Below are 11,143 nucleotides of genomic sequence, written 5' to 3' on the forward strand. Positions count from 1 at the left end.
ATTTGAAATAGCCCAATTGTGACTCTGTTCTCACAAAAGACTGTTTGATAGAAATGTTATAGTCCTTGGCCGGAAGTTTTAAAAATATAATTAAACAACTGTGAAATAAAGCAAGCTTTTGGAACTGTTGAAAGTTTTCCACCCCAGCCCATGAACCACCTGCCGGTTCCCTGTACTTGCAGCCGCCCCAGGGCCTTATGAAGTCAGGGATTCATTTTGAATGAATGGGTGAGAAATGAGGGTTGCCGCCAGATTTCTGAATTCCCTTCTCCATGTTTTGCTGCTTTCACAGCTATCTTCTCTGGAAAAGTTCCTCAGAGAAGAACCCAAGATTTGGTTGGGTCTTGATACGGAACCCAAGAGAAGGAGTAAGAATAGACCCTGTCTGCGTTAAGAGAGCACGAGCAAGGCCTTTTAATGCTGCTCCATTCCCCACTGAATTTGGGACTGTGGCTAAGGGAGGACCTAATTATTGAATGAGCTCAGCCAATTATGTGGCAGCCATGCCTGGCCTTGGGACACAGGGGTGTTAATAATATTAGCCTAGAGCTAAGGATTGCTTGGTAATGGTGTAAACTTTTGTTTGCTTCTAAATTTTAGCAGAATTCTAGAAGTTATCCTTTCTATGTCAGGGATATAGTCTAGTATGTGTTAAGATACGTACTTAGATACTTTTAGGGTCTCTGTCCAGGAATCCCCCTGCTGTTCTAACAGGAGGAGTTGGGTTTTGGTCCTCTTTTGCTAGAGATGGGCTCCTGTTTTCTTTGCCTTCTTGCGTCTTGTTCATAACCCCAGTGATAGTGTCTCTCGTAGACCAAGAATGTGCGTGTCAGGGGCTGATGTCACTCCCACTTTATTTAGCCATCCCTGCATTCACATTTTGTTTCATTTTTTAAAATAACTTTACTGGGGTAAAATTTATGTGCCATGTAATTCACCCACTTAAAATATACAATTAATTTTGTGTGTGTGTGTGTGTGTGTGTGTGTGTGTATTCACTGAGTTTTGCAGCCATCAGCACAATCAAGTTTAGAACATTTTCATTACCCCAGAAAGAAACCTCCTACCTAATAGCAGTCACTCCCCCTTTTCCAATAGCCTGGAGAACCACTACTCTCCTTTTTGTTTCTATGGATTTGCCTATCCTGGACACTTCATAGAAGTGGAGTTGTATTACGTATGGCTTTCTGTATCTGGCTTCTGTCATTTAGCACAGTGTCTTCCAGGTTCATCCATGTTGCAGCATGTATCAGTATTCCATTCCTTTTTTATTTATTTATTTAGTTTTTGAGACGGAGTCTCGCTCTGTTGCCCAGGCTGGAGTGCAGTGGCCGGATCTCAGCTCACTGCAAGCTCCGCCTCCCGGATTTACGCCATTCTCCTGCCTCAGCCTCCCGAGTAGCTGGGACTACAGGCGCCCGCCACCTCGCCCGGCTAGTTTTTTGTATTTTTTAGTAGAGACGGGGTTTCACCGTGTTAGCCAGGATGGTCTCGATCTCCTGACCTCACGATCCGCCCGTCTCGGCCTCCCAAAGTGCTGGGATTACAGGCTTGAGCCACCGCACCCGGCTCCATTCCTTTTTATTACTGAATAGTATTGCACTGTGTGGATAATCCCCCATTTTGTTTATCCATTCATCAGTTGTTGGACATTTCAGCTGTTACCACCTTTTGGCTGTTATGCATAATGTGGCTGTGAATCTTCATGTACAAGTTTTTGTGTGGATGTATGTTTTTGGTTCTCTTGGATATATAACTAGAAGTGGAATTACTGGGTCATATGGTGACTATGTTTAACCTTTTAACGAACTGCAAACTAGTTTCAAAGATGGCTGTGCTGTTGTACATGCCCACCAGTATTGTGTGGGGGTTCTTACTTGTCTGCATGCTTGCCTGTGTCATGTTTGACTTAAAGCTTATTTTGACGGGAAACCAATCTGTCCTTTTTTTGGAAAGGGATGGCACCACAGATGTGACGCGGACAATGCATTTTGGGACCCCTACAGCCTATGAGAAGGTAAGGCGGAGGCCAAAACCTTAAGAGGTCCTCTCTGCTTTCTTAAGAAGAGCATTGCTTTTATGAAAAGAGATAGTATAAAGAAGTAAAAATTACATGTGGGGTAGTAAAATTACTCACTGCTGTGGAGTCAGGCTTATCTGCTTTACAAGGTTCATGTAATTAATTATTGGAGTAAGACATTTGGAGAAATTTTTAAAGCATTCTGCTCTGGTTAGGGCAGCTCAGTTGCAAGTTTAGATATAATAGCTTTGGCCTTCTCGAGTCAGGAAATGCCTTTGAGGCTGGGGATGAGATAGTGAAATATATGCTTTATAAGCAGTGTCTAGATTTGATTTTGAAGGCCACCCCCTTCTTTTTTCGAGATTCTTATTTATAGGCTTAACTCTCTGGGAACTTTCCGAAATGACAGACTCTATTAAGTTTCTGGTATGATTGGCATGGAAAGGGGAAAGAGAGCTGTGAGGCGGAGAGATGTGTACCAGGGGTCTGGAGACACCTGGCTTCAGAGCTTCTCTGCCATTTACTAGCTCTGACGTTGAACAAAGCAGTCACCATCCATAAAAATAAGAATAAAAGGACTCACCTTCCCAGCTGGCTGTGAATTCCCTTGAGCCCAGCCAGTTCCTGGATCATAGTCACTGCTCAGCAAATGCTGATTGAGCACCTAAATGAATCTGTTTGTCCGAGGGAGCTCCTTCAGGAAGATTATCCAAGGAAAAGGGTTTTATGCAATGTAGTGGGGCAGGTTTCATTGTCTTGGTCCCTTGCCTTGTCCCTTTGTATGCACCAGTGCCTTAGAAGACTTTAGACCTTGCGTCTAGGATTATTTTGGTGTGACTCTTTTTGTGCTTTTCTTTTCTTTTTTTTTTTTTTTTTTTGAGACGGAGTCTCGCTCTGCCGCCCAGGCTGGAGTGCAGTGGCCGGATCTCAGCTCACTGCAAGCTCCGCCTCCCGGGTTTACGCCATTCTCCTGCCTCAGCCTCCCGAGTAGCTGGGACTACAGGCGCCCGCCACCTCGCCTGGCTAGTTTTTTGTATTTTTTAGTAGAGACGGGGTTTCACCGTGTTAGCCAGGATGGTCTCGATCTCCTGACCTCGTGATCGCCCGTCTCGGCCTCCCAAAGTGCTGGGATTACAGGCTTGAGCCACCGCGCCCGGCCTTTTTGTGCTTTTCAAAGAGCTCAACCAGACTGAGGAGAAAGGAGTTTTAGTCCTGACTCTGCACCTTACTGGCAAGCTGCTACACTTCTGGGTAGCACTTCTCTTGTCCAGAAAGTGGGGATAACCCCTGAAGATAGGATGGTGGTAGGAAGCACAGGTGCTGAAGCAAGACTGCGTGGCCCCAAGGCCAGATGCTGCCACTTCCGCACTGTGTGATCTGGGCATGCTACTGAATCTCTGTGAAGCGAGGATAACAGTAGTGCCTCCATCGTGAAGTGTGGGATCAAACATGCAGTGCTTACAATAGTGCGTGGCACAGAGGACTCGCTCAGTAAATGTTAGCTACGGTCATCAGTACTTTTTATTACTTTTCCGTTCTTTCTAAGGCTCACATGATGGAGTATGTCAGAGTGTTCATTATAGAGTCCTGTGGGGTCATCTCTCTGACAGTGCTCTTCTACTAAATTGAATTTCAAGATTTTCTGGGAAATTGGCCCCATGGCCAGGCTTTTTTTCCACCAGATTTTTTTCTTTTTACTTACGTTGTCTCTGTGATATTGCTAAAAACTTTAGCAGGCAGGATTTTGTGAACTACCAGAAAACTACAGGATTAGGCATCTGTCCCCATTCTGCAACATGCCCCTGGGTTTTCTTTGCAGGAATGCTTCACATATGTCCTCAAGGGCCATATAGCTGTGAGTGCAGCTGTTTTCCCGACTGGAACCAAAGGTAGGTGGTGCATTCTGTCACATGGCAGGCTCTTTTTCTTGTTCGAGAATCAAATATGTCTATGTTTGAGTGAAAGAACATGTCCTTCCCTCACTGTGAGGTCCCCAGCCCACTTCAGGCCCAGCCAGGTGCTCATGGGGTGAGTCTGCAGAACCCACTGACTGAGCCCAGAGGCCTCAGGGAGCTGGGGTTAGGATTGGGCCCAGTACCCACTGTGCACCTTTCTCCTGACCACTTAGGTATTGGATGACACATGTGGATGGCCCCCAGGAGAGAACAAACCAGATGGGAAGGTCACAGGGCCTGAGTCTAAGTTGGTGCAGCCTCCTGTCTGCCCTTTAGTACTGAGTGCTTCCTTTCTGGATTTTTAGGATTTATTTTACTGGGACCCTGACTTCAGCTATGTACTACTTTGCTTGAGGCCTGGTAGGTGGAGCATTGGACTGGGCATTGACAAGACCTGGGCTGCCTTGCTTCTGGGTAGATGAGATGTGTACTCATCTCCCTAGGCCTCAGTTGCCTCATCTGTCATGCCTGCCTGCCTGCTTGCAGTCTGGTTAGAGTCTCATCTTTGTAATTCTGAAACCTTAGGGTCGCAGAGCTGGGAAGGGAATGTCCTTGTCTTCTATGGCCTCTGTGTGCTGTAGGTGTCTATCGTGCCTCACCAGCATCCTGAATGGATGATTGCCTAGCTTCAGACTGAACTTTGATTGTTCCTCAGGAGATCTGATTGTTAGAAAGTTCTTCCTTGTGCTGTGCTGAAATCGGAACCCTCCAGTAACTTACCTATTGGTTTCTGTTTCACGTTCTGGAGCCAAACGTAATAAATCTAATGTCTTAAAGCTCTGTGCAAATATCATTAAGTGGCTCTTTCTATCTTTCAGGTCACCTTCTTGACTCCTTTGCCCGTTCAGCTCTATGGGATTCAGGCCTAGATTACTTGCACGGGACTGGACATGGTGTTGGGTCTTTTTTGAATGTCCATGAAGGTCCTTGCGGCATCAGTTACAAAACATTCTCTGATGAGCCCTTGGAGGCAGGCATGATTGTCACCGATGGTAAGCATCCATCACATATAGGGCATGCATGGATCCTTGAGCCTTTTTGAAAGCTATTTGTTGTTTTTTATTTTTTAATTAGTTTAAATTGGCAATAATTTTCCCTTCCTAACAGTAATGAAGTTTTCTGATTATAGAACTGATACATGTTCATTTTAGAAAAAATGAGATGGGAACTGTGTAAAAAGAAAATGAAAATCATTTGCAATCTAAACACTCAGGGGAAACATGACTTAATGTTTTGCTGTATTAGCTTTGGTCTTTCAGATATGTAGATATCATTTTAAAAAAAAACCACTGAGATCATACTGGGCGTCTTGTCTATGTTCTGCTTTCTGACTTGATATACTGCTTTCCCCAGGTCATTGCCAAGTCTTTGTAAATATATTTTAATGCCTTCATTATTGTGTCTTATGGATGTGAACCATGATTTATTTAGTGGATCCACTGTTATTGTACTCCTTACCCTGTAGCCAGTGTGCAGGGACTTCAGAGTCTAGCTTTCTGTACCTCAAATGCTTATAAAAAAGTGGCCATATGAGAGAAGGTGGCATCTCTGGGCTCTTACACCGGATAGAGTGGGCCCTTCACCTATTTCTTCTCCTTTGGAGTAGGGCAGTCATCCCAGGAGTGAAAGGTTCTCTCTGTGGACATCGTCATCGTGGGCTGCTTCTCATTTTTGGGATTTGGTTTGTTTTAGAGCCTGGGTATTATGAAGATGGGGCTTTTGGAATTCGCATTGAGAATGTTGTTCTTGTGGTTCCTGTGAAGACCAAGGTGAGTATTTATTAAAAAATTTTTTCCTGTTCCTTAATGTGGGAAGATGAAGACTTAATGTCTTTGGAGCCGAGAGTATGCCATTCTGGGGCCGACGTGGAGCCTTCTTCTCCAGATATCAGGGACTTTCCTGGAAACCACACTCCTTGCCTGTACAGCCAGAAAGAAAATCCTTAATGAACTGGGATCCAGAACTGGGATTCACCACATAATTTGGGGCTCAGAGTTTCCTATAGGCGGCCTGTTGTCTCTTCTGACTGGGGATGCTCGTTCAAGGTGCTAATTTCCAGGCCCATCCCAGACCCTAGAATCTCCAGGGTGGGGGGCCTGGAAGCTGTAATTTTGTCACCCTCCCCAGGTGACTTTTATTAGGTAAAGTTGAGGAACCCTGAGTTATCTAAGGGTCAGCCTCAAAGGCAATACAAGACAGGTGTTTCACCCTCTTCCCCCATCAGTGTTACCAAGGCTGCAGGGTTTTAGGCCCTAGGCTTTACCTAAAAGACCTGTTTGTGCCTCCTCCATTGGTGGAATTGAACAATTGGAGGGAAGTAGCTTCCTGTGTCAGCAAGGAGGTTGACTGCAGGGATTTGCTGTCTGCTTTGGCATGGAAGTCACTATTCTTGGAAGTGACCTCCCATCTCATTCCCAAAAGCTGCCATGAACAGAAACCCAACATGTTCTTTTGTGCTCCAGTGGATAGATGTGTTGTCGCCTGATGGGCCTGGCTGGGTCAAGGCAGGCCACACAGTTGACTGCTAAAAAAATGATATTGAGGACTTACACCCCTGCATCCTGGAGAATCAAAACCAGAGATGCCCTTGAGCCCAGACACCCCCATGCCCTGCCCCTGTTTCCGGTCACAGTAGACATTAGCCTTGTGGAACTGCTGCTGGGAGCCCCTCAGCACCCTTTGTTTGGCCGTTCCTGATGGCACAGGCCGTTGTTTGCCCAGTGGAGGAGCTCTTGGAAAGTGGCATCAGGTTTCCTGTGTGTCTATGAAAAGTGGTGACCAGCTCACCACGTCTTGGCTCCCAGTTACCCCTGGCTCTGAGGGATGGCATGCTGATGGAATGACGTCATGGTGCTTCAGCATAGTAAAGAGGAGGAAACACGTCTATTTTCTTCTTTCTCCCACAGTACAATTTTAATAACCGGGGAAGCCTGACCTTTGAACCTCTAACTTTGGTTCCAATTCAGACCAAAATGATAGATGTGGATTCTCTTACAGACAAAGAGGTAATGGGGAAGTCTTGGTGGGCAGGTATGTTACTAGGGGAGATGGAGACTACCCTAAATAGTTCTAATCCATTCTCTAAATCCTAAATTCTCTAATTCATTTTCACTTTGTAATTTTTAAATTTAGAGGTCTAGGCCAGTTGAGTCTGAAAGCCCTAGGTTTTCTGAGGACTCTTGAGCTTTTCCTGTATTTGTTGGGCCTCCAGGTGGAGATAGTCCTCTTCCCTATAGCCATTCTAGGGCTGTAGGGTTTTGTGGGTGGAACTCGTATGCCATTGTTTAGCTGCACTGTTCCTCCATAGCTGCACTGAGGCGTGTTTAGCAAATATGAGCCTATGTGTGTTCCCTACAAAAAGCCAGATGGATGGTGGGGCCTCTTGGCCACTGTACATACCAGATTGTTTTCTTGTGTTACATGAAACAGTAACGAAATGCAAAGCAAAATCTATTATCGTGTGTCCCATTTTCACACAGACAAGGAGAAAGATAGTACCAGCCCTTCTCGGTTACTACTGTGGTCACTCTGGGGCAGTGAAACCCTTCACAAGGCCTGGGGCACAACAGTGCTTACTTGCTTAGCTCAGAGGGTTATGGGTCTTAACTCCTTCAGACCCTGGACTGGTAAGGCCAGGTGAGATCGCAGTCCTGGGGACATGAGTAAGGCCTGAAGAGTCACACAGATGATCAAGGTCAGAGCAGAAACAAGGGTAAGAGGTGGGGTAGGAACTGTTAGCACTAGACAGACAAAACAGTTCCCAAACCAGGAAACTGGAAGCCAGGAGGACACAAATTCCAGAGCAAGGCAGGGGTCAGAAGTTTCAATGAAAAGCAAATGACTGGTGGGAGCCGAAGGCAGGGTAAGCATGATGGGTTACTCCAGCAATAAGATTTTGTTATTTGAGGCAGCCACTGGCCCTTGAGTGCCTCTCAAGGCAGGAAAATTTCCTCACTGGTGCCCACTTGGGCCTTGTTCTTGGCGCTATAAAGGAAAGGGTCTTTGGGGGTCAAGGACCTTCCCTTCCACAGGAGCTGTGGAACGGGATTCTCCCAGCTAGAAGCCTCCTGCCTGTTCCAGCTCACAGGTGGGTGACGAGAAAGGCCATCCACTTCCTGCTTGGCTTTCCTCTGTGCTTGAGTGCCTCTGCTTAACCATCCGTGCCCTTGGTTCAGCTAAACATTTGCACTCACAGGACCCACATGGGCCCTGTACTGGGTGGGTTATGCAGCTTGCAGATGGATATGGAAAAGGAGACTCAGCCTATCAGCACAGTGTCCAGTGTGTCTCTTCAGCAGGAAGAGTCCTTCCAGTGTCCAGGGCTCTTGTCCAGCCCCTGTAAGTGTTGCCTTAGCTGAGAGGAAATGAGAACACATAGGTGGGCATGGGAGCCACCCTGCTTAGAATCCCTCTGCCCCATAGGAACCAGTGTCTTTTGTAATGGCCCTTGGGCACAGCTTCCAGGGACTTAGCAAGGGGCTTTCCAGTAATATGTCATTTCGTACTCTTGGGAGTCCAAGGCTATGGCTTCCTGCCAAGTAATTCTAGGTCATGCTGTCGAAATGTACATAAAGTGTACCCATCAGGAGGCATTTCTCCCATATGACATTCCCCTTTATCCAGGAAGTAGTGTATGAGGAAGTTTAAGCGAGGCCATTTTTCCTTGAAGGAGAAAGAATCAGTCTACTCCCGTGACATTGGACATAGACCAGGGATCTGTGTTATGCTGTGGTTCATTGCTGCACCTTGCATGCCCACATCATTGAGCTATTCTTTTGGCCAGTTACTCTTTGTGGGGCAGATAATGTCTTCTTAAAATACCTGGCTTTTAAAATATCTGGTCATTTTCCCTTTACTATTTAGCCTGTCTTTTTGGAGTCACTTTAGGGACTCCTTGGTTTGGGTCTGCATTCTCATCACTTATCACCAGATGGCAGCAGAGGACCTTGTTCGGATGGGAATATGGCCAGCTGCAGACTATCAGGGCCTTGTGATGGTCCTCAGGCCCCGCCGAGGCTGTCCACACTCCCACTTTTCCCTCCCTGCTCCCAACCAAAAGGGCTTTGGGAGTTTGGCTGTGGCCCCAGGCTTACACCAGGATGCTGCCTTCAGCTTACTGTTGAGCTGCTTTGGACAGTAGGCTGCTTTGTAGCCCTGCTGGCCTTGCTGTGGACACATAGCAATTTGCCTGCTTTTGACATCGTCCCCTGCCCCCATCACTTCCCTGACTCCCAGAAGGGGCTAGTAGGCTAGTAGGCTCTTCTCATTAGGGATTGGAACCCTGGCTTGGTCACAGCCAGTTGGTAACACCACTCTATCTGTCTGCCGTCAGTCCTTTGTAATTAATGGGCTTGTGTGCCCATCCTGACCCCAGCTGGGGTTATTTAAAGCCAGCTGGGCTTTGGTACCTGGCTGGATTGTAGTCCCTGAAGCCAGTACTTTTGTAACATCCTTGCCCTCCAAAATGGCCTTTGACTCATTTATGACAACCACACCCGTGGCACTATCGGTCTCCTCAGCTTCCAGACAGCTACCCCATAGACAGTGATGAGAGTGGCTTGTTGTCCTCTTGGTAAAACCTGCTTCACTCCAGACTTCACCTTTTTCCCTGTACAACCAAGGGGGATTTTGCCATCATGTCTAGTGGATCAGCCCCTGCCCAGGCACCAAGTCCTGCCAGCAGGTCCTTCCTTTCACTCTCTTTTTTTGTCTCCTGCTCTTGTGGCATGTTGAGTTGAGAGTCTGAAAACTAAGCTTACTCCCAGCCCCACTCTGCTGCACCACAGTCTTTAATCACCACAGGTTTTGGGTTCATCTAGGCAGCTACACTCAAAAGACACTCATGGGCTTGACTGATCCTAGTTTTTTATTCAACTTTTTCAGCGGATATAGGATCTATAGCTCAGTGTGTTGGCAGGACAGTTTCGGGTGTCTCTCTTAGTAGGAGCTTTCAGAGAGTCCAGGGGCTATTCCCCAGCTTACCACCTCCCAGGATGAAGCCACACAGGTGGGAGCAGGAGCTACTGGCTTAGAGTCTACTGTTTATAATAGTAAACTGTTCTGGGGGCCTTTTCACCAGAAGTCATGAAGTCTGGTCCTGTGTATTTCCAGGGAAACTGAACACAAGGAAAACACTTGTCTGTGAGTAAGGAGAAAGGGTGTTGCACACCTTTTCTCTCAGCTTGTGATCTTAGCACATGGGGGCCCTTGCTGTTGACCTGTTTATCCAGTTGTTAAAGATGGGGTGGTGAATACTGTGTCTGTCCTTCTCTCCCCTGCAGTGCGACTGGCTCAACAATTACCATCTGACCTGCAGGGACGTGATTGGGAAGGAATTGCAGAAACAGGGCCGCCAGGAAGCTCTCGAGTGGCTTATCAGAGAGACGCAACCCATCTCCAAACAGCATTAATACCTCCCTGGTTTTGTTTTTACAAAATGCTCTGGGGAAAGGAAGAAACGTGGCAGATCCCTGACATCTTTCCCCTTTCCTCTCCTTCTTCCCTACCTCCCCTTTTTACTTTAGACTTTAAGAAGAATAGAAAATCTTCTTATCCTCTTTGATATTTTATTGCAAACACTCAGTCTTTTATGATTTTTTAATTGTTGAGAACGAGCCAAGAATAAAATTGCTGCACCAGAAGGAGGGCCCCTCCAAAGTTGAACACTTGATGAAAGGGAGTTGCCCTGACTTCTCTGGCCAGTGATGGGGAAACAATGAGTGCTCCATGATGGTCATGTTCCAGGTGCTAGTACATCATTCATGATCACCTTAATGCTCATGAGACTATATTTATGATCAGTGAATAAAAATGTCAAAACTGTGCTTTGTCTTAGCTGTCTCTTTCTTCATGGTGCTGTCCCCTGGCATGTCAGGTGAGCTGATCTCCAGGGCTGCTGGCTCTGTGGCAGACATTTCCTAGGTGGTAGTGCCCCTTTGAGAAGAGACCCCTGGCTTTGCTGCACATTTGGGGGCTAGTTGTAAGCTTTTTCTTTTCTCTAGAAAACCTAATATGGTATTTTTATCTCAGTTTTTTTTTTCCCCTGATTTTAAAATGTGTCACTGCTATGCAAAACACAATAAAAATTATGTCAAAAGTCAGTTTTCCAGAACTCATCCTATAGTAGATGCCTCCAGTGTCTTACCTACATGGCCACAGCTCTCATTGT

The 11,143-nt window shown here is 46.4% G+C and overlaps 1 protein-coding gene across 6 annotated transcripts in view; it reads left to right on the top strand.

The window, feature by feature from the left end:
* The window catches only part of XPNPEP1 (X-prolyl aminopeptidase 1), a 53,572-nt gene extending 42,773 nt beyond the window's left edge, over positions 1 to 10,799 (top strand). For all 6 annotated transcript variants that reach the window (XM_030940725.1, XM_030940731.1, XM_030940729.1 and 3 more), the window contains 6 exons: positions 1,957 to 2,017; positions 3,840 to 3,909; positions 4,794 to 4,967; positions 5,668 to 5,744; positions 6,882 to 6,980; positions 10,257 to 10,799. In XM_030940725.1, coding sequence (XP_030796585.1) covers positions 1,957 to 2,017; positions 3,840 to 3,909; positions 4,794 to 4,967; positions 5,668 to 5,744; positions 6,882 to 6,980; positions 10,257 to 10,385 — 610 coding nt within the window. In that variant the 3' untranslated portion in view covers positions 10,386 to 10,799. The remainder of the gene's footprint in view (positions 1 to 1,956; positions 2,018 to 3,839; positions 3,910 to 4,793; positions 4,968 to 5,667; positions 5,745 to 6,881; positions 6,981 to 10,256) is intronic.
* Positions 10,800 to 11,143: the final 344 nt, after the last annotated feature.

The sequence above is a fragment of the Rhinopithecus roxellana genome, chromosome 11 (assembly GCF_007565055.1).
Source record: "Rhinopithecus roxellana isolate Shanxi Qingling chromosome 11, ASM756505v1, whole genome shotgun sequence".
Classification (NCBI taxonomy): domain Eukaryota; kingdom Metazoa; phylum Chordata; class Mammalia; order Primates; family Cercopithecidae; genus Rhinopithecus; species Rhinopithecus roxellana.